General features: G+C 40.7%; 1 protein-coding gene across 2 annotated transcripts in view; it reads right to left on the reverse strand.

Moving 5' to 3' along the window:
* LOC117316789 (myosin-16-like) overlaps positions 1-24,612 on the reverse strand; it is a 98,240-nt gene that overhangs the window by 37,464 nt on the left and 36,164 nt on the right. Inside the window, exons 1-2 of one of the 2 annotated variants that reach the window (XM_033871558.1) lie at positions 24,332-24,434; positions 1,813-2,046 (exon numbers count right to left, since the gene is read on the reverse strand). Coding sequence is in view for 1 of the 2 variants with exons in the window: in XM_033871557.1 (XP_033727448.1) it covers positions 1,813-2,046 (234 nt within the window). In the remaining variant the exon portion in view is untranslated. Of the gene's footprint in view, positions 1-1,812; positions 2,047-24,331; positions 24,435-24,612 lie in introns of those variants that run through there. The other variant, XM_033871557.1, reaches the window with a different exon arrangement.

The raw sequence follows: 24,612 nt of genomic DNA on the forward strand, positions 1-24,612 counted from the left end.
TATTGTAAATATTTCTAAATCGAGGTATAGTTTATCCGTGAATTTAAAACGTACATTGGTAAATATAATTCGACCTACTTTTAGTATTTCAATTAAAGCTTGAAACTCTTCTCACAGCATAAACAGCTGTATAGAACTGCAAGTGGCCTTTTCAAACAGTTGGCAGAAAGATGTATGAACAGGTGACAAACGGACTAGACAATGGACAATATCCATCACGTATTGTATATAAATTACCTGTATGTAGGCGTTAATGAGTTCTACCAGTACTGAAGACCCGCGGAGCGGTAAATACATCATAGCCGTTTTGACGTATCCTCCAAAGGTAATTGTCGGCTATAGAGTCTAAGAGAAAAATCTTGTATCGGGGGCGAGTCATGAATATGTTGCAATTATTCTTAATATCAATCATTCTTGCGGACCAAAAGCCGCGAGGAACATTTCGAACCTGGCGTGAAATATACTCAACACATCATCGCAGTTATTGTATGTTATACAGTGGGAATCATTTAACGTTTGTGTTCCATCGTTCATCATATTTCTCAATTTAAGAGGGATTGAGGGGATTATTTAAACATTAATATCGACAAAAAATCATTTACCTTTCGTGAGATCGGGTAATTGAATATTGTTTTACGTTATCAACGAATACATGATGAGATCTACATACGGTCAAATGGCGGTGAGCGTGATGTCGACAAACATGTAATGTTCACCTTTAAGAGTAGCGTTTTAATTTGCCAGAACGGGAACTCGGAATTAAATCTACGCTCGTTTACTGATAAATATTTCATTTTGTTTCGATTTAAGGAAATACTCGTAATATACCTCTCCTATAATCAGCAAATGAAAGGGAAGTCTGAATATAAAAATGGAAGTCACCAGTAGCATGGTACTATTACATCTACTAGACTGTTTATCACACTGTAACTTGACCGGCGAGCGTTACTTCACATCAAACTCTATCTCTCAATATTTGCTTTCGTGTCGATTTTTCTGTGTTTGTCATCTCCAGCCCCTCTCCCTATTTATCTCTCTTTCTCATTTTGATATTTCCCTAGTGAAACACTCAACAATAAACCGTCGTTAACATATTTGCCAATTTGATTATTATTTCTTTAATAAACACAGCAGTTTCAATGCAGGTAAAGCACAAATCGCTGGAAGTAAATATTGTTGATAGTAGTTGTTTAACTAAATCTAACTAAAGCAATACAAAATGCCTCCAAACGTTCAATCTCAAAATGAAACATACTGTGTCAATACACAACCTTGGAATAAAGGTTAGAATCACCCAGTGAGTTTGTTATTTGGCTTTTTTTTTAATTCCAAAAGAAATATTTATCAAATTACTTTTGAATAATTTCAGAAAAGAAATTACTGATCACAAAATACTAAATACCAATTTTACATGCAAATGGTTGTAATTTTGACCCAGTCACTGTATCCTACCTCAAATCGTTTCTGAAAGAAAACAAATGGGTATACTGCTGCAGTGAAAACAGAAATAAATAATAAAACAACATAAAAGACACACAAAGCAATGGTAAAAACATAAAAACTGGGTGTAACTGAAGCTTGGTAAGGAGTGAAACGGTCTAACAAAAATCGTGTGTGGACAATTTCAAAACTCTTATTCAGAGAGCAAAAATTGTAAATTAAAAGGTCATAATGTCCGAGATATATGGATCTATGAATGATGTAGGTGATTTTTCTTAGACCAAAAAGGCTTAGGTCAGAATGTCAGGCACAAACCATAGGTGTGCACTGACATTCATCATAATGAACACTAATTAAGGTCCCAGTTCTTACCTCCCAGTTCTTCTGGATAAGGTGACGACCGCCAGTGTCCGGAGATCCGGGAACGGAACCGGATCCGTCGAATACGTCGTCACTTCCGGAACTGACGTTACTAAGTGTACTGACAGTCCGGGCACTGTTTACACTCGAGGTTGCGGAGACGCTTTGGTTCTCAATTAGTTTTTCCAGTTCCGCCTCCGCGTCATCAGCCCTCTCCTTGACAATGTCCAGTAGATTACTAAGGATCTGAAACAAATACACGTTTAAACATCATTGATGTAAATCACCCCAAATGGCATAGGATGAACTATTGCAATCCATCCTGGAGCGTTTTTCCTTGGATGCGCCAATCAGAAATCGATTGTAACGTCATGCAGCAAAATGGCTGCCTTCGTTTGATTATAAACTCCACTTTCTTTGAAATTGCAAGTTGTCTTAGGTATATGATAGAACGTGTTTAAAATTTGTTTTCATTTCATTTGACATTCTGTGAGACGAGTCTCAGCAAGTCTTAACAAACATCCGGGTCATACGAGGATGAGAGTCTGAGAGTCACCTACAGCCGGGTCCTACAATACGAGGACGGTTGTCAAGGAGACACCACTAACCGGATAATACGAGGATGGTTGTCAAGGAGACACAAACACTCGGATCATATGAGAAGGGTGTCTAGGAGACACCAATAGCCAGGGCAATATGAGGACGGTTGTCAAGAAAGTAAGGCTATATTCTTAATCCATTATTTTCAAGAAGTGATAATTTTATTATTCTACTTCAAAATTGGTACTAGTAAGAACTTTAATTCACGTAAATGAACGTTTGTTGTGACGGATACATCTTTCAGGGCCAGATCAAGGATTTTACCAAAAATACAGAAAGAGCTGTAAGACATTTTGACGTTTTTATTGGTTAAAACTGCAGTGTACACATGGTTATATGATTGGTTACAGGCCTTCGTATCGCTACTCTCCGCCAGGGCGTCGCTCCACTGTAGTAGTTGAGCTTACAAGGGAGACAACCGGTCATATGTTATACATTTATGGACCAAACCTGAAGTGTATTTCATTTTTGCCTGTTCAATGTAACGGTAAAAAAATATAGATTCGTTACTCTATTTATCGGTTACTCTTTTTTTTTATGCAAAAACCGTAAAAATAACACGCTTCCCGGATCGAAAATTAGAATAATCGGATCAGGGTCACAGTGGTCCAGTAGCAAATAGTGATTTACTATTACGTTTTGGATCTAAAATCAGAGAAAAATACAATAAAAAACAACAAAAAATAAAGTCTCTTTCTGGAAAAACATGAAAGATATGTTAGCGAGATTTAACATATAAAATTGTAACTCTCGATCTCAGACCTATAAATATGTGTTTGCCGAAATTCGGTCAGCACATATACACCGGGGTTTCATTCCTGGATTTATATGTAAGCAAATGTTGTGACTAGGAAAACAAGATCTGCTTTCTCTATAATCCAAGGGTTGATATAGTTCGCCGGAATTCCTTCGAGAGATCCAAGGAAATGGAAATGAGCTCGGCTCTCGGCTGGCATCCCAAATTAAACATGCGACGTATCACATCCGGTAATAATGATGTTTTCTTTTGCTACCCATTAGTTTGTGTCAGAGTATAGAATCTCGGTACGAACCGACAGACGAGGTCGAGTACGGATAAACATACAGGTAGGGTCGAGTACGGAGAGATAGACAGATGGAGTCGAGTACGGAGAGATAGACAGACGAGGTCAAGTACGGATAAACATACAGGTGGGGTCGAGTACGGATAAACATACAGGTGGTGTCGAGTACGGAGAGACAGACAGACGGAGTCGAGTACGGATAAACATACAGGTAGGGTCGAGTACGGAGAGACCGACAGATGGGGTCGAGTACGGAGAGATAGACAGACGGGGTCGAGTACGGATAAACATACAGGTGGGGTCGAGTACGGATAAACATACAGGTGGGGTCGAGTACGGAGAGACAGACAGACGGAGTCGAGTACGGATAAACATACAGGTAGGGTCGAGTACGGAGAGACCGACAGATGGGGTCGAGTACGGAGAGATAGACAGACGGGGTCGAGTACGGAGAGATAGACAGACGGGGTCGAGTACGGAGAGATAGACAGGTGGAGTTGAGTACAGAGAGACAGACAGACGGAGTCGAGTACAGAGAGATAGACAGACGGGGTCGAGTACGGAGAGATAGACAGACGGGGTCGAGTACGGATAAACATACAGGTGGGGTCGAGTACGGATAAACATACAGGTGGGGTCGAGTACGGAGAGACAGACAGGTGGAGTTGAGTACAGAGAGACAGACAGACGGAGTCGAGTACGGAGAGACAGACAGACGGAGTTGAGTACAGAGAGACAGACAGACGGAGTCGAGTACGGAGAGACAGACAGACGGAGTTGAGTACAGAGAGATAGACAGACGGGGTCGAGTACGGAGAGATAGACAGACAGAGTCGAGTACGGAGAGATAGACAGACGGGGTCGAGTACGGAGAGACAGACAGGGGGGGTCGAGTACGGAGAGATAGACATGTGGATTCGAGTACGAATAGAAATACAGGTGGTGTCGAGTACAGATCGAGAGACAGACAGGTGGAGTCGAGTACGGAGAGATAGACAGACGGAGTTGAGTACAGAGAGACAGACAGACGGTGTCGAGTACGGAGAGACAGACAGACGGAGTCGAGTACGGAGAGATAGACAGACGGGGTCGAGTACGGAGAGATAGACAGACGGAGTCGAGTACGGAGAGACAGACAGGTGGAGTCGAGTACGGAGAGACAGACAGACAGACGGTGTAGAGTACAGAGAGACAGACAGACGGAGTCGAGTACGGAGAGACAGACAGACGGAGTCGAGTACGGAGAGACAGACGGAGTCGAGTACGGAGAGATAGACAGACAGAGTCGTGAACGGAGAGACAGACAGACGGAGTCGAGTACAGAGAGACAGACAGACGGAGTCGAGTACGGAGAGATAGACAGACGGGGTCGAGTACGGAGAGATAGACAGACGGAGTCGAGTACGGAGAGACAGACAGGTGGAGTCGAGTACGGAGAGACAGACAGACAGACGGTGTAGAGTACAGAGAGACAGACAGACGGAGTCGAGTACGGAGAGATAGACAGACGGAGTCGAGTACGGAGAGACAGACAGACGGTGTAGAGTACAGAGAGACAGACAGACGGTGTAGAGTACAGAGAGACAGACAGACAGACGGTGTAGAGTACAGAGAGACAGACAGACGGAGTCGAATACGGAGAGACAGACAGGTGGAGTCGAGTACGGAGAGACAGACGGTGTAGAGTACAGAGAGACAGACAGACGGTGTAGAGTACAGAGAGACAGACAGACGGAGTCGAGTACGGATAAACATACAGGTAGGGTCGAGTACGGAGAGACAGACAGGCGGAGTCGAGTACGGAGAGACAGACAGACGGGGTCGAGTACGGAGAGACAGACAGACGGAGTCGAGTACGGAGAGACAGACAGACGGTGTAGAGTACAGAGAGACAGACAGACGGTGTAGAGTACAGAGAGACAGACAGACGGAGTTGAGTACAGAGAAACAGACAGACGGTCGAGTACGGAGAGACAGACAGTCGGAGTCGAATGAAAAGAGAAAGAGATTGGGACTACTGGACGACAGACTGACTAAGTAGCATTTGAAATGAGAAGGACAAATATGAATATTGATATTAGATGAAAAGACCACAGACAAATGAGAGAAGGAAGTGACGTCAGTAATACATACGTAAATTGCAGAATCAAACAAAGGCCGATGGCAGGAATAAAATAATTGTACATCGCAACAGAGACGTGGATATCGCACATTCAAATCTCGCGTCATAAAGCACCCGCTCCAGATAACAATAGGGGCATGCGAGATGTAGCGAGACTTACTTCTGCTACAGATCTCTCTGATATACACGTCTTTGACCGCAGTACGTAAAGAACAATGACGTCACATTAAATGACATCATTTCCTCTATGGTGATTTATCCACCGTAACTATAGAGAAAAGTTTACAGTGTTGTCTATTCTAAGACGTTAATGTCACAACCATACAGTTTCTACGCATCATTGAGGCCAAACTTAATAATTTGATCGACAGCATGTTCTAATACAAACAATGGTCCCTCGCGTGTCAGCGACCAAGTGTATACTGAATTGCCTGTCGTAGTTTTCCTACATTCCGCTAGGTTTCGCTGAATATACATGTACCATTCGGCACATCTCGGCAGATTCGTCTACACTACATTATTTAGGGCAATCAGAACACCACGCCTCCGTCTGCGAACGTAGTTCGAAGAAAATGACGAGGGGTTCCGATTGCATTTAGGGTAGCGAAAATACAATAGTATCCATGAGCGCACACTAGTGGAATGAAATGGTACAAAGGCAGGTAATTCAGACTCCGATCAAGGGCGATAACTCACAATCAGAACAACTCGCATTCACGGCCGAGGTGTACATTGCATCATACAAATGCAAAACTAGACCAGATAATCTGCTTTAGTACAATTTCTCTCCGCTAGGTTGCTTTCATGAATGATATTATATAAACATTTTGTAATTGAATTTTCGAAGCGATGCCAAGCGTAGAGCAACAAATCTGCTACAGGTAACAAGTCCAATGAGAAATATTGTATAGCATTTTTTTGTAGACATTATGTGGCCATTTCCCCTATGATAGCTGTTGTGATACCAGGTGTTATGTATTTCCTATCGAAATATCGGATGGTATTTAATTTATTTACAACTGTATAACAATACATGTCTGGTGGCGATAAACTTGAAGCAAAAAAGATGCAAGAAAAATTCGAGTCTCGAAAAGATACGGAAATAACAGTGATATAATTATAATCCGAATACACAAGTTATCCGTGTGTGTAAATAGGCTAACAAAGAAATAGTCCCTAAATGTGGAATAAGTTACTGATCGACGAGGTAATGATTCAACTTAATTTTAAAATCATATTACCTTACAAGAGGTCGCAGAGCGCCGAGCAGTACTTCTATGACTTTCTCATATAAATATATTTTCCGGCAAACAATAGAAGATGAAGCCGTTATCAGATTAGAGATAGAGTTCTCTGCCAAAGCCAGGCCACGCTGTGTATTCTATACCAGTTCTAGACTTGGCAGTTCTGTATCAGAGAGGAGGTGTTAAACGGAGTTATGCTTTGTAAGCCCCTTGGGAATAATTACCTTTTATCTTAGAATGCCTGTGTGGTTACTTGTTTGGGCAGCAAATGCCATTTCAGTGATTAGCAAACTCGATTGTTGTTGTTGTTGTTTTCTTTAATTTCATACTTGCTGAAGGTGAATATTGCAATATCTTAATGATAAAAAGGCGGTATCTCTGAAGAAACTTATTTATCGCTACAATGTGTGTTAGTCTTGTAAATTTGCAGTAATGAATCACTTTACGGGGAATACAATGATTTAGGTGCGTTAATTATTCCAGTTAGAAGTTAGTTACGACTGCATTCCAGGGTCTAATCATCTCCGGACCAGTAACGATTTGCAGGTTATACAAAACATAGTTTCTGTTCTGAACTGGCGGAGCAAAATATTTATGAAACAGAACCAATGTTTGTAGGAATAAGGAAAATCAACATCAATATATACGTAGAACATCGTCCTGTTAAAATGCTAAATGACCGAACATATAAAGTACAATGCTATACAAATAGACAGAACTTATGTGATGATCAAGGAACAGGGACCTGTCATTTCGTTATAGACTTGGTGTATTTGGTCATATTCCGATAATTAGAATAATTTAAGCGTTTTGAGGGGTAATGTCAACACTCGGTAGATATTCTATACTTTTATTTTTGTTTGCTAGGTTGATCGCCCCGTGAACAGCCAGGGTCATTTTGTGGCAGTGTCTCCTTGTAGTAGTTGGGGACTACCTCACTGAACGACATGCGGGAGTCCGTCGCATTTCGAGAGCAATCATGGTAAAGTGTCTTACTGAAGGATACAACGGCGACAGCACAGACCGGCCTATTTCTCAGTTCCCCGAGAAACACAAACCGTGGGACGGTAGTGTCAAATAATACATATTCACCTGAGGTTACAACCGGGGCTCTAACCGACTGAGCTATCGCGGCCCCTCACCTGAGGTTACGACCAACGCTCGAGCCGACTGAGCTATCGCAGCCCCTCACCTGAGGTTACGACCGGCGCTCTAACCTACTGAGGTATCGCGGCCCCTCACCTGAGGTTACGGCCGGCGCTCTAACCAACTGAGCTATCGCGGCCCCTCACCTGAGGCTACGACCAACGCTCGAGCCGACTGAGCTATCGCGGCCCCTCATCTGAGGTTACAACCGGGGCTCTAACCGACTGAGCTATCGCCGCCCCTCACCTGAGGTTACGACCAACGCTCGAGCCGACTGAGCTATCGCCGCCCCTCACCTGAGGTTACGACTGGCGCTCTAACCGACTGAGGTATCGCGGCCCCTCACCTGAGGTTACGACCGGCGCTCTAACCGACAGAGCAATCGCCGCCCCTCACCTGAGGTTACGACCAACGCTCGAGCCGACTGAGCTATCGCGGCCCCTCACCTGAGGTTACAACCGGCGCTCTAACCGACTGAGCTATCGCGGCCCCTCACCTGAGGTTACAACCGGCGCTCTAACTTACTGAGCTATCGCGGCCCCTAACCTGAGGTTACGACCAACGCTCGAGCCGACTGAGCTATCGCGGCCCCTCACCTGAGGTTACGACCAACGTTCGAGCCGACTGAGCTATCGCGGCCCCTCACCTGAGGTTACGACCGGCGCTCTAACCTACTGAGGTATCGCGGCCCCTCACCTGAGGTTACGATCGGCGCTCTAACCTACTGAGCTATCGCGGCCCCTCACCTGAGGCTACGACCAACGCTCGAGCCGACTGAGCTATCGCGGCCCCTCACCTGAGGTTACTACCGACGCTCTAACTTACTGAGCTATCGCGGCCCCTCACCTGACGTTACGGCCGGCGCTCTAACCGACTGAGGTATCGCGGCCCCTCACCTGAGGTTACGACCAACGCTCGAGCCGACTGAGCTATCGCGGCCCCTCACCTGAGGTTACTACCGACGCTCTAACCCACTGAGGTATCGCGGCCCCTCACCTGAGGTTACGACCAACGCTCGAGCCGACTGAGGTATCGCGGCTCCCGTTATAGTCTTTACGCACAAGAACAGGTGTAAGTAACTAACAAAAACACACAATAGTGTGACCTACAGAATGAAATAGTCCACGCATGTCTTGTATTTTGTTGTAACACAATGACCTGAGAAATTATTTAACTATTAATTGGACGTTTTAGGGTATATACCCTTACATAAACTAAGATAGGTGTCCCATCCCGAATACAGAAGGTTTCGTCATCGAACTCTTAGCTTGACAAAAGATAGATCAAAATACCTATAGACAGTTCCCCGTGGGTATCAAGATCTTTTAAGGAAACTGCCGAATTTAACGAGGCAAGTTAAACGATTACTCTATCGACTTAGTAATTTCCTTAATGTCATGTCACAGGCACATTGCCATCTCGCCCTCTCAATTATAATGGCACCGTGTTATGTCAGAAGCAAATTAAAATGACATCTCTCCCGGTCCACTACACTGACAAAGGAATGTCATGTCACAAGCAAATTGATATGACATCTCTCCCGGTCCATTATACTGACAAAGGAATGTCATGTTACAAGCAAATTAATATGATATCTCTCTCGGTCCAATATACTCGCACCATCAATAATGACAGCTCAAAGCCTTCCTCATAGGGGCGAACTTAGGTAGAAAAATAAGGAGATGTCAATGAAGACATTAGGAAGAAAGTGTCAACTTAATGGTAACGATAATATCTACATGTACTATAATATTAATATATCAGTGGAAATATTTAAGCAATGAACAGAGGTTTTAATGTTGTTATAGTCGATATGGCAGCAAGATGTATGGTGGGCAAATGGCATGGGAACCTGTTAGGGTTCCCATGCTACATTTGCCCACCATACATCTTGCTGCCATATCGACTATAACAACATTTAAACCACTGTTCAATACTTATATTTACATTGTCTTACCATTTCCATCAACTTTGAAAAAAACTGAACCAAAAAAAAAAATCCCGCCTTTTTTTAATGTCACATGACCCACTGGGTGTTATAGCCCGAGGCACTGCGTGTTATAGGCGTATGGTGGCAACTGCCTCTAAGCATTGTGTCAATGGGGAAATGCGGAGCAAATGTAAATATAACGATCTCAATCAATATAGGGAAGACAGAAACTGTGTCGTAAATAAATAAAGATTAATTACAGGTAATAACCATTGTTTAAACATAGACATATGTAAATCATTTAACGTAAAACACAAGTACTACATGATAGAATACTAGACTAGACTACAGTTTAATGTAATGTGTTGATATACATGCAATCTAACCCAAATAAAATCTAAATATCACAGAAAACGCTAATGGAACATCGAAGCCCACTATATAAATGATTGGTTGAGATAATGCCCCTTTGGAATATATCAATCTAGAAAACTTTTAATAAAAAATGTAGAGAGATCATATTCGCCTAATTTCATTAAAGTTGTAGATCCACCCATATATAAATCCAATACAACGACAACATCAATAGAAGCACCGATTTACACTCTGAATAATACCTGATACCAACCGATGTAAGAGGATCCAATGCATAATTCAGTAGGGTTTTTTTTTTTTGGGGGGGGGGGGGGATACAACCGTGCACAGAAAATCAGTCTTTTATTGATTGAAAAATCCCGTTATTTTCCTGGTAGAGTGTAACAAACATTTTAAAAGTTAATGGTTAGAAATATTGTTAAAAATGCGATAAACATCTCAGTTGATTCCGGTAGAAATGCCGAACTCGATCGAATATCTGGCGCATCCGGAACTCCTCGGAGAAATTACCAATATCCGATGAGTTCAGGATGATCTCCAGTGTTATGCCGAACTCGTGTACACTGTACTTCTCTTGATAGCGTAGAAGTTTATAAATATTTAATGTTTAAAACGTGTTGGGTATTGATGAAAAAAGACAGTGCTTCTACAATATATAGAATTACAATTGAAATTCATCAGCTTTTCTTTATTAAACTGGGCAAAGGGTTGGCGTATACCAAACGCAAAATTAGACGGCAGGTGGATGGTAAGCGGTATTCCCTCAGGCATACTAGAATGGCAGCCCGCGGCTGTTATACAATGCTTTGAAATGTAACGCAAAATCAATTTCTACGTTCCAGCTAGGCGACGCAATGCAAAATTACAAAGGCTTTTGTAAAATGTGGTGATATTTCAGTATATGTATCCAATTTTGGAGCATACCACATTGTAAACACTTAGTTCAAGTTCGTTTATCAATATTTTTCGCTGATAGTTACATGATGTACATGTACTTCCACTAAAACCAGCGCGCATACAATGTAGTGTCGATACAAAATGCATGTCGGCATGTCAGATTGAAATGTAATTAAACCTTCAAGTTTGCCGTGCCTTGTCGCTAGTCATTCATTTTCTGTCTCGTTTGTTACGTCAAATTGTTCTTTTTTCATGTTCCATAATATTACTTAATGCCCTCATTTGAAATGAAAAATCAAAACAAAGTGTATATATTCTGATCCGTTGGCATGGTTACAGTACAAACTAACTTTACACGGAAGCTGTTTAAAGACCAGTACAAACTAACTTTACACGGAAGCTGTTTAAAGAGAGCCCTTCTAAGTCCGGATAACAAGTGCTACGTCTCCAATTAATTTAAAGTTTCGTTTAGCGGGCGCTGTCCATAGGAAAACGGATGGAAAGGTACCATTCAGTAAAGATGCATCTCCAATATTTGCGTCTTTTCAATTCTCCAATTAGTGTGTCTTTTCAAAAGATAAATTCTCTAGATTTGAATTTACTCTCCTGTTTGAAATGCTACATATTTTGAAGTGTTTGGGATCTGCTCCAGGCTAGTGTTATGTATTATAGACAGCGCTGAGCAGAGAGCACTGAGTACGATTTTAAGGCCGGTATATTAAAACCGGAGAACACACCCCAGGACCTTCTTCAAAGGGGCGAACGCTCAACTTCAAACGCGAAATTCGTTATTGCAATATGAGGCATTAGAAAAGTAAGAACTTATTCAGACGGTTTCAAAAGGTGTAACATACTTTTCGTTTCACCTGCATGTCTCCAAGTAGAGGACATGAAAAATAAATTTCATAATTTCGCGTATTTCCACATAAGTTGCCTCATAATACATACAATTGGTTAATACACTAGCGGGCGAATACGTGTCCAAAATCCTTGACAATTTAGGGTTATAATACATATACCTCAGCCTAAAACCATCCTTAATCTACAAATTATGACAAAACTGCGACTCTCAAAGGATTTTACAAAAGATATTGAAAAATATCACTGAAGTAAAATACACCTGTAAGTATGAATTCAGTGAAGGATAACATGTATGTATGCCAAATGATGAATATAAAAGTGCATCATACATATGTTTCGTCCTTCTTGGACGCGTCAGTGAAATTAGGGACACCATACAGCTGTTAAGCAGTTCTAGGACTCGTCCGTGATGCTAGGAACAATATACAGTTGTTTCGTCCTTCTAGGTCTCGTCAGTAAAGTTAGGGACACCAAACAGCTGCTTTGTCCCTGACTTCGTCCTAACCCTAATATATCCCAATACGATAGAACATTCCTAATCATGTAAAAATGTCTTCATGTCGTACAGAAACACACAAGGGTCAACGAAACCATCATACTAACTCAAAATCGAAATAACGAGGAGAAAACAACATACATTGTATATATATATACCAAGACCTATGCCAAGACCTGTATATATATATATTGTATATATAACATATACGTAAGATTTCGCAGATAAATCTGTCATTATGGAGCAACAACATAGATTTGAATTCAGACATCGTACATATTGGTAGTTCATAGCTTTATAAACCCACCAATCAATCAATTATAGATACTGGTAGACAATAATATACGTCATGACTTACTTCATAGACTTGAACGTCCTCCCTCAATCCAAAGAGTTATCGAAAAAAACACACACACGTACGTCGTACACATATACTACTTAATTAACTGTGCCACGCACGTGCGTTAGCACACACGACTACCCACGCATCACTGACAGCTAATTATATCTCGGGTAATTTACATGGCCCGTCCGGCGTAGAATTTCTAAACGAGCCGAAACAATGTTACGGTACAAACCAACCAGTCGCTAGGCGAGTAACACATTAGAACTGCCGTACACACATGGTCGCGGTGAAATATATCATTGCAGGCTTCGCCTCCAGAGTTCGTGTTGGAAGGAATAGGTCTCCAAATATCAGGATAGAAGGAAAAGGCCTCACACGTCGTGGTAAAAGAGATAGGCCCTTAAAGATCGTGGTAGAAGGAAAGGCTAGGCCCCAAAAGATCGCGGTAGAAGGAAAAGCTAGGCTCCAAAAGATCGTGGTAGAAAGATAAGCTAGGCTCCAAAAGATCGTGGAAGAAGGAAAAGCTAGGCTCCAAAAGATCGTGGTAGAAGGAAAAGCTAGGCTCCAAAAGGTCGTGGTAGAAGGAAAATCTAGGCTCCAAAAGATCGTGGTAGAAGGAAAGGCTAGGCTCCAAAAGATCGTGGTAGAAGGAAAAGCCAGGCTCCAAAAGATCGTGGTAGAAGGAAAGGCTAGGCCCCAAAAGATCGTGGTAGAAGGAAAAGCTAGGCCCCAAAAGATCGTGGTAGAAGAAAAAGCTAGGCCCCAAAAGATCGTGGTAGAAAGATAAGCTAGGCTCCAAAAGATCGTGGTAGAAGGAAAAGCTAGGCTCCAAAAGATCGTGGTAGAAGGAAAAGCTAGGCCTGAAAAGTTCATGGTGAAAGTAATGGTTTGACCTCAAAAGGTCGTGGTAGAAGGAATGGGAACTCCTCAAAGGTCGTTGTAGACTGAATAGTTTGGCACTCAAATGTCGTGGAACAAGGAATAACTAGGATCCCAAAGGTCGTGGTAGAAGGAATAGCGAGGCCTCAAAAGGTCGTGGTAGAAGGAACAGCTAGGCCTGAAAAGGTCGTGGTAGAAAGAAAAGCGAGGCCTGAAAAGGTCGTGGTAGTAGGAATAGCGAGGCATCAAAGATCATGGTAGAAAGAAAAGCTAGGCCCTAAGAGGTCGTAGAATACGGCCTGCCATTTTGGCACCGTATAATGCATCCAATATCATGACAAGAGTGTTAAAAGGCACAGGAACATATCGACGAGCACCAATACGTCGTACTTAATAATGAAAATGGATTTCTTTACGTAATGTCGGTCGTAATACAGACCATAAAACTGTCCGACACGCTTCACCAATCTGGCTCTCTCTCAAGATATCTATCCGACACGCTTCACTAATCTGGCTCTCTCGACAGTTATCTGTCCGACACGACTCACCAATCTGGCTCTCTCGACAGTTATCTGTCCGACACGCTTCACCAATCTGGCTCTCTCTCAAGTTATCTGTCCGACACGCTTCACTAATCTGACTCTCTCGACAGTTATCTATCCGACACGCTTCACCAATCTGACTCTCTCGACAGTCATCTGTCCGACACGCTTCACCAATCTGGTTCTCTCGAAAGATATCTATCCGACACGCTTCACCAATCTGACTCTCTCGAAAGTTATATGTCCGACACGCCTCACCAATCTGGCTCTCTCGAAAGTTATCTGTCCGACACGCTTCACCAATCTGGTTCTCTCGAAAGATATCAGCACACATATGAAAGACATGCTAATACAGAGAAATGTGTAGATGTGACAAAAAATAATGAGAAAATGTTTAAGATAGGAATACACCCTACTAAATGCAAATCAATATAATGGTTGCTATTAAAAATATAACGGTATCTATGACGTTTGTGACCTGATATTTTTCCATAGAGTTCTCCTTGGTATAAACTACACCAGGTAATGGAATTTGTAAGGCGATGACACTGGATTGGTGACGGTTTTCTATAAACAATTAATACTGAACTTGCCCTTAAAACACTGAATCAGTCATCCCTGGTACATGTGTATGCTCATAATTAAAAAACCGTCAAGAGAGGAAAATATGCCTGCTGTATCTCGCTGTATATTGTATTGGGCGACAAGTTTTGCCCTTCTCCCTTTCTGCGTTTTCTGCTTTGAGACCAAAAGAGTAAGACTAAGGCAATTATTCAGTAAATCACGCGCCCTAAAATGTTCCAAAAGCCGATTGGTCGTTAAACAATACACTTTTATTGATACAGTAGTAAACACTTTCTCGTTGGTATTACCTACTTGAGATGCTCCGTCATCATATACCAACAGCTAGCGTCATCCTTACGTTTATACATGGTTTATTCCAGCAGAGCGGCACTTCGTGCGGCGGAATAATTAACGACGTTATCACAGGATTACTTAAAACAGGCATTTACTGAGAAATGGAAAACCCTGATTAGTTGTATCGCATGGTATGGTCTCCCAGTGACAAGTATGACACGTGTAAACCTACTCGCGACAACAGACCTGTTGTATGAAAGTGATGATGATTTTGTCAGTCCAAGCTTGGTCTTGTTGTCGTCAACATACGCGTTATCAGGTGTACCATTGTCACGATAAAATCGTTAGGTTATGGACATTGCTTACTTCGAATGATTTGGTGGACATTGTTTCCCGATCCATTCGTGGAGATTCCGATTACAAGGATGAATCCTGATTTTCCACGAACATTATCAAACAGGTCCCGTCAATCGTAGATGATGGTGTAGGCTATCCGTACGGCTTACTTCGATCCTTGGTTTTGTCTAATCATCGCCATTACTTTTTTTTATCTCGCTGTCACGGAAGAGAAAATGATCTTAAGCTTGTCATCGGTCAGGCATTTTCCTGGTTGATTTGTGTATTCATGGACTGCATACAGGCTACGCAAGGGGGCCGGTGGTCGACACCGCTGGTACCTGTATCCCCTCTAGGGCGACCTATCCATCTAGTACGTCCACGGGGCCGGATCGCTCCCTATGACGGACATGGGCACGACGAAGTGGTCCGTCTCGGTCCTGTGTCTAACTATATGCGACGTTTTGCTTAAGCTGTCTATACTTATAAAGTACATATACAATTGGCTTGAACAGTCACCAGATTTCTGATATATATTCGAATTTGACTCCTATGTAGCATGACCATGGAAGGTTCCTTTGCAATTTCATTGAAATTGAATACACTTCATCTAAGGTGACCTTAAAGACGTCGGATAGTATTTGAAAGGGGCGATAACTCCATGCTTGTGTCGTCTGGTAACAAAAATGCGGTGATATTGGGCGATGGCATTGATTTCTAAAGGGCAATCGACAAAACTAGATAAGCACGGAATAAGATGAAACCATGTACAGCAGATTACTTCCGACCCAGTCATTTGTGGCAGTGCCACACGGCGCTTAAGTTTCTTGTCATTTTGAATAATTATGATATTACTTATACATATATCTCATTTTCAAAAGAGATTTTCTTTCAATACAGTGACAATAATAGTCAAACTTAATAATTATATTATGATTGTGATATTACTTGTATATATATATATATATTATACCTCATTCATTTAAGTGCCTATTTGAGTCTAGTAGTTGCTCCGGTCCATATATAGTATATGGCCCGGAGTCAAGGGCCGAAGTCCTTGACTCCGGGCCGACGCTATATGAAAATGACGTCATAATACCAAGTTGACGTCGTCATATTATGACGTCATCATTTCAGACACTGAGCGAAATGGCGTCTGGCAGTGATAGATTTGCGTCCTTGGACGAAACCGAACTTGTTTCGATAACCGATGCGAAGGACTCCATCAATACCAAACAAGCAACTAAATACGCAGTGAATACCTGAGTAAGTAAGTGAGTGAGTAAGGAACACCCTGTATTTTTGCATCGTTTTGTTTGTTTCAAATTAAATGTTTAATGATTAAGAACAACTTGTTGTTTATTTTTTCCATGTCATGTTGGTCATATTCGGTATAATATAACAAATATTGCATGTCACTTCGGGCAATATGGGAGTTTATGGACTGGTCAGTCACCCAAATATATGTATATGGACCTCAGCTTCGCTTCGGTCCATATACATATATTTGGGTGACTGACCAGTCCATAAACTCCCATATTGCCCTCAGTGCCATGCAATATTTGTTAAATATATTAAATTTTCAAAACAGATTTGTTTTTTTTCAATACATTGACAATAATAATCAAACTTAATAATTATATTATGGTTGTGATATTTATATACCATATCACCATAAACAGACACATACAGTGTACATGTGATCATCGTGCGATCATCACAATTGTCGCTACTTTTGGAAGAATTATTTCCGCAAGACCGCAAGTACAGATGACGTCAGCAGAATTTGTAGTAAAGTTAATGAGGAACAGGAAATAGTTTTATGTCATTACAAATGTCAATACAGCTAAAGCAGCTTGAATACTCACAACACACGTATCTTTGATGATATCGGATAAACATTCCATAATTACTTGATTGATAAATGTATATGTAGATATCGCACGCGTGGTGATTGTAAACTAAACTCCATGCCTTCAATAACGCGTGGACAATATTGTAGAATATCACTGCCTATACTTCTAACCTTCCACTGATGTAGGTTAGCGTAACACTTGTCGTGTGTGCTAGAAACATATGTCTCTACGGGGAGCAGTCTGGAGCCTGTTTTATGTGATTTTTTACACCCTTCCTTCCGTTTTGATACCCCCCTCTTGTGACATTTAAAGTCGTTTATGACAACCCTCACATTATTATAGAAATCTATTTACACTCCAGGTTCAAGGTTGACAGTGTTTATTGAACCTCACATTGACCATCTTTGACATACTAGACAATTTTAGATAAACACAACAGCAAACGTGCTCAGCCTTCATAGGAAGGGATTGGTAAGTGCTATTTTGTTATTTCGCAGCGAAATATTTATAAGTACATGTATCGTCTTCATACCCCACAAAACATCGTCATTTCGCGGCAACTTAACAAAGTAAAACACGAAGCTCGAAATAACGGGTAAATAAAGTCGCTGTTCATCGACCCAAATATTCCGCCCCGCCGCGCGAGATAACAATAATCTTCGTTCTTCCGTCCGTGGGGAAAATAGAATAATTATCGTTATTTCGTAACAAAATAACGAGGAAGAAGATATCAGCCGACAAAAATGATGTTATTTTTATCCTGGAACTTAGGTAGAGATATAAACCAGGCTGATTGTTCTTGTCTGTCGTTGGCGCAACATGTACCAAAGACAAATGTTCTTACACACAAAGAAAAATAATGGTAAATCGACAAGCCAGACCAGTCTTATGTTATGACATTTACGTGACTGCTTAGTAGAATACCTCTTCATTTTAATTAGAGAAGGCTAAGTCTATTCATTTAGACAAATGTTGTAGCCCTTCACTCAGTATATTCCTGGTTCTACTTTTAGCAACAACGACCTTGGCCTTGACCTTAAAAACTTTTTCTACCTCAATGCGCATGTATATTTCATAGTGTATCACATGTAGAGCCAAAGAGAGTATATTGTTGGCATTATATTCCCGATTCTATATTTAGTAACAGCGATCTTTGACCTTAGAAACTGTTTAAACCCCTAGCATGCATCTGCTTTTCACTTTACATCAGCACGTTAAGTTTCTGGATTCTGATGAAATATCCGGAAATTAAAGTGCTGACGGACAGACGTCTCTACGGGGAAATGTTCAAGTAAGTTAAAAGTGACTACATACAAAAAATGATGAAGGATACCAAAGATCAAAGCCCAATAAACATCTGGGTAAATAAATATATTATGTAAGTTCGCACCTGTCATTTGGTGAATCAGTAAAGCACTAGAATGCTGTCACGGTGAGTATAGCCAAGAGTGCTCTTCAGACTACTGTCCCTCAGAACATGGGTTCGAGACACACTAGCGGCAGCGGATGATGTCTTTTGGGTTAGCCGTTTCCCCACTGATACGACTTTGGTTCCCCCCACCCCCGTGGATTTTCCTAAACGTTCAAAACAACATTGTTCCCTTAGCGGCCCCGTTATAAAAGTTCGACAGAACTCTTGTTTCTGTTGAAATTGTAAACGACGTTTAATAAAGGTTAACTTTCATTTTCATTTTTGGGAGTACATGTTAAAAACGAAGTTAACATAGTTTTTTTTTCAAAACCTAAGTGACATCAGGAGAATGTTTTTAATTTCTTTAAAAAGATAAAACCGCATTTCTCCTCTTGTTATTGGGAGCCAAAATTCCAATTCGAGGAATTTCTATAAAAAAAAACACGCTTGCTTTCATTAAAGACAGCCATCATAGGTTCGGGCGTTTTGTATTTAAATTACCACATGCCGCTTTAAGTGCATTGCATGTCCATGATACTGTCCAGAACACGCTCTAAGACGTAGCAATGTCTGCTTACAACATCAGGTTAACAGAGATCGCGAGATTACAAGGACGTTTTTTAGCTGTCATCGTGGTTTCACAGGGAAATGTTTTGTTTTTCTTGCTTGTTAAGATAACAACTTGGACTTGTTCGACGCTTGCTGATATGTCTAGTTTTCAGTTTGTTTTCAACACACTTAATTCATTTTGAGAACGTGAAGTGACATAGAACTGCTGTCGTCGATTAGGCTAAAGACACTTACCCTCCCGGAACGTCTGGGTTTTTTTAAAACATGAAAACAAAATAAATCTTAATTGCCAGTTTGGTGAAAACGCAGATAATAGCTTGACATTCTTGCGACAAAATCGCCTTTTTACTGTCTTAATATATACATGGTATGGGCCTCCTTCGCATTCAGTCTATATCAGGTCAGATCTCTCATGAACATTATCATGCCGAGTCAAATAATAAGATTGTTGTCCAAAAGAAGATGAAAGAGAATACCAAATTGTACATACAACATAATATGAATCTTTGTGATAGAAACTGTGTGTGGCGAAAATGACATTAAAAGGCATCATCTACAGATTAAGGGTTAGAAATAAGGAACCAATCATTTAATCAAATTGACGAATCTTGTAATCAGAGGTTCTTGGAATAGGTCAACCTTGGAAATATTTAAATGATAATTTACGGTATTTTTGACTGTGTAAATATAACACAGCGGTTACTATAGATAGAAGGTGCTGGATGCGACGGGCGTGGATTCTAATAATTTGTATTATGGTATCACTGTAACCTGCCACAAACTATTCCAGTTAAGTATGTACATACATTATGTCATTAATGTCAACATGAATGCCATTCTGCAATATTACAAGGGCGTTATATATCCGAACACAGCTTCCGGGAAATCCACGGATCAATGTTCCCTGGAGATTCTGGGAGATGACCAGGTTATTGTCTAGATAACTGGATTCCCTCGAGGTTGGGAGGAGATAGTTACACCTATTACAATGTACATTGAGTAGGCACCAAGTGTGATCCTTATTACAGCTGACTCAGCTGCTGAGAAATAATCGACCTAAACAATTGATTCACTTAATTCATCACCTTATCCAAAATATCAAAATTAGTTTTCGTTTCAATACAAATATAACGTAAGAGAAAAAAATAACTTTAAAATGTTTCATATTAGAAATAAATATTTCATGTTTGAATTGACACTTCTTCAAATACTGTCTTTGACCTTTATATCTGTTATTGCCTGCTTCAACATGTGAAATAATCGAGTTTTCAGAAATTAAATTGACAAATGATACTATTCCTTAAAATGATGTCCGTGTTTCTGGTCACGGGGTTATTACCCTGAATCCTTACCAGAGGCGCTTGTTATAATAATACCGTATCTTGTAAGATTTCGACTAGATCCAGTAAGATAGAGGACTTACTAAAGCATATTAACTCCTCCCCTTCTCATCCTATTGTGATGTTATCTCTCCCGCAAACACAAATGTATATATGTTACAGCGGTTTAATCCAATTTCGTTGGCTCCACCGGAAGTTGGACTTCGAAGTCTTCAGAAAGTCGCGATATGATTGTATCAGGGATGTGTCAATGTGATCATCTCTATTGATGGACGCGCACGTGTAAATGACATGAAAAAACATCCATTTAACGATCCGAACAACCACGTCTGTCACAGATATACCATTTACTAGCAACACTTGTGAAATATATCTGTCATTGTAAACGACACAATCAAAAGTTCTGCTTATTACATTTTTAGCGCATATGAGTCGTACCCAGATTTAGCCAAGACAAGTGGCCGCGTTGAATTTTGAAAATTTTGAAGGATGTTATCATTATTTTTTGGGAAGAACTGTTAGGATTTTTGTCAAATTTGTTATATACCTCCTTATGAAACGGGATACTATTCGTGTACATTGCCGATGGATATCCGCTAATGGGTACTTTGAAAGTACAATTCTATTTGTTTACTTGCCATCGTGGGCGATATGGTGAATACACAGCTACATAGTACTAACTAAATAAATGTTACTGGATATGTTTGGCGTTGGTAACAAAAAGAATAACTAGTACTTGGTCGAATAGACCTCCCGCCATGTTGATGTTATCGGTAATACGAACACGCCGTTTTCTATATATAGAATGATCTTTGGCCACAAAGTTTCACGTTGATGTGACCCCGATCTTATAGGCGCCCTTCACGTGTAAAGGAACTGTAATTTTAGCTCATCATCGATAAAGAATGAGTCTAAAAGAAACAGAAGTGAACAGAGACCACGGGAAAAGTACAACAGAGATAAAACCATGTGTTCCGGAAGGACAAGCGTCTTCTATATATGTCATTGCGTCAATCTAGTGCAAGTCTGTTCTCAATAATATAATCTGGGTGGTAACATTGGAATGACTTAACCAAGCATTAGTGTAATACCATAGTCCATCTACCCTAAATATGTTGCATTAAATATTGGGGGTTTTTTTTCGTAGAAAAGAAAAGACAATGCGGCCCCACATTGAAAAAAAATGTTGTTTATCAAGAAAATCATCTGATACTATCAACGGATGTTACATAACAGATGCAAAATAATAAATTAACATTTTAGGAAGAAATCAACTTCATAGCGCTATGAATGCAATATGGATTAGTGTCATTTACACACGTTTCCTAGGGTACCATATAACATAAGACGATCGTAAGAAGCAAGTATTTTGTTGATATAAGTTATGCCAGGAATATTTCACTAGCGAATTACTGTTTTTTGCGACTTTCTTATGTTCAGTTATAATATTTCCTATAAAATTTGGGATCGTAAAACCTCTTCAGTGTATGAAATGCCAACCCGTAGATTCTATTTATATACCGCCAGATCTCACATCTTGGAATCGAATCAAGATTGGGAATACGATTTTCGTGTATATTATGTAAATTAAATCTACGACCTTAATCCCCAATCAAGATAAGAGAGATACAGTCATTAAACAACAGCATCCACGACTCTAAGCTTCATCTCAGACAAGCACACGTATAACGAACTACTGGCAATATTGCCGGATCTATACATATTCCAGGACAATATCGGTAATGAAGTTAACAGGGAGTATACCAGCTAGACTGTGCTTTAGGGGAGTTATACCAATATGTCATGCTTAATCTAATTAAACGCACAGCGTGCTGAGTATCATGTTTATTTTTAAATTTTGATACGGGCAGTGTAGTGAAAATCGGGGAGTTATCTTCCCTGATTAGAGCTCTCTTCCCACGCTGAATTAACTGTCTTAGTACCATTTTTCTCCGCTAGGCTCGCTCATGAAGACTGTGTTTTCAAGGCGAAGCCTAGCGGAAAGTAGAAAAACTACGACAGGCAGTCCAATCTAGTCTCGTGGAAGCAGTTTAAGCATGATCAAAGTTTCTCGATCGCGTCGTATAAATCTCTCTCTTCATCCTCATTCGGAACAACTCGCCCGATTACAATGCATTTCATAAAAGGATTTGATGTGTGGAGTGGATGAATATGTAGCAAATCGGTGCAATTTACCGCCAGAAATAATCACATCATAGAGCAATAAATTATTTAGGTGACCGTAGCGAATCGGCCGAGGCGTTCCGATTGTTCAACACGTCAGTAAATATGTAATAACCACTGCCCTGTCCGGCCTGGAAGCGGGTAATACTCCCAGTAGTTTCCGAGAGGTCCACTGCTGGTGAGACTTTACCACTAGATTTCCATACAAAATGTCAGTAGACTTACTTACTTCTGGCTTGTTTTGTTTGTTTGCTGGGTTTATCGCCCGGTAAACAGTCAGGGTCATTTTGAAGCGAGGACAATTTAAAATTCGTTCACACATATGTTTGTGACAAACAATACACGTAAACACATTACCTTAAAATGACAGACGTTGACTCGTGGTATATCACCAATTGACCTACTATATAGCAATACAGAATCGTACGGAGACCCTCAAATAGGTTATTGTCTGTGTCGTCTGCTCAGGAGACATTCACGCAATTCTTTAAGGGACATCTAAACAGCGAACCAGTAAAACAGTGATATTTTACAAACCTATAAATTCCTACTATGGTGCAATTTAACAGAAGTAGCTTTATCAACTTCTAGTATTTTATATAATGTTTATATTGTACAGCAAATTATTGGTGAATTGAAGATACTACATGTCCAAACAAACATTTTGGTATATTACATGACTATTATTGTGCATATCTTTAGATATTTATTTGTGTTTGGAATTCAACACCATTCTCCTATATAGATAACCCTTAATGCAATCTTTTCTCTTAATTTTGCCCTGTTTGGCACACCAAATGTGTCAATTTTATGTCATTGGTTTTCATTCTATTCGGCGCTCTGTCCAAGGGCGCCCGATTTTATCCCCTCTGTCCCAGGGCGCCCGATTTTATCCCCCTCTGTCCCAGGGCGCCAGATTTTATCCCCCTCTGTCCCAGGGCGCCAGATTTTATCCCCCTCTGTCCCAGGGCGCCAGATTTTATCATTATGTTTATTTTTCGTTCTCTCACGAGGGCCGATTCTATTCATCTGTGTTTTTTTCTCTCAAGGCGCCCGTAATTATGCCCATGACTATTTGGTTTTCTGTCCCAAGGCGACATTTCTGATGAGTTATCCGAGATATTTTGCGCTCTGTCACATGGCGCCAATTCTTATGAGTTACCCGGGCTATTAGGCGCCTTTTTCTTTGACCCAGATTATTAAGCACTGTCTCCCAATGCCTTCGTTTTGGAATGGCACTGGCTGGTCACCATTGTCTCCTCCGACGTGAACAATAACAGCTAATGGTTGTTATGGCGACTTTGGCGCTAGAGGATGGAATATAACAGTAGCACCACTTGTCATCATTCAAATTATCACGACATAGGGTAGAGAGACAATAATTAGACCAAATGATGATTATACATGATGTATTAGGTAAAATGTGAGACAAGTTTTAGAAGCTATCACCCTAATTTTACACCTTACGTATATAGTATATAGTCAAATACATTACCTGTATCTCGATGCCCCACACACAAACGCATACTCCACCGTTTGACAAAATATTTTCAGTAACGACTCCTACTTTCGCTTTTGGACGCCTCGCAGACTTTGACAAAGAGTTATCTCAATGCCTACTTCTGTTTTCGGTTTTTGAAATCCGACATACTTTGACAAGGTATATTTTCAGCACACCACACTGCCACAGTTGATGGTAATATCATTTATCACATTAATCATGAACATTGCGATTTCCTTGATATCTCACAAACACTCATTAAACACTCTATTGGC

The sequence above is a fragment of the Pecten maximus genome, chromosome 18, assembly GCF_902652985.1.
Source record: "Pecten maximus chromosome 18, xPecMax1.1, whole genome shotgun sequence".
NCBI lineage: Eukaryota > Metazoa > Mollusca > Bivalvia > Pectinida > Pectinidae > Pecten > Pecten maximus.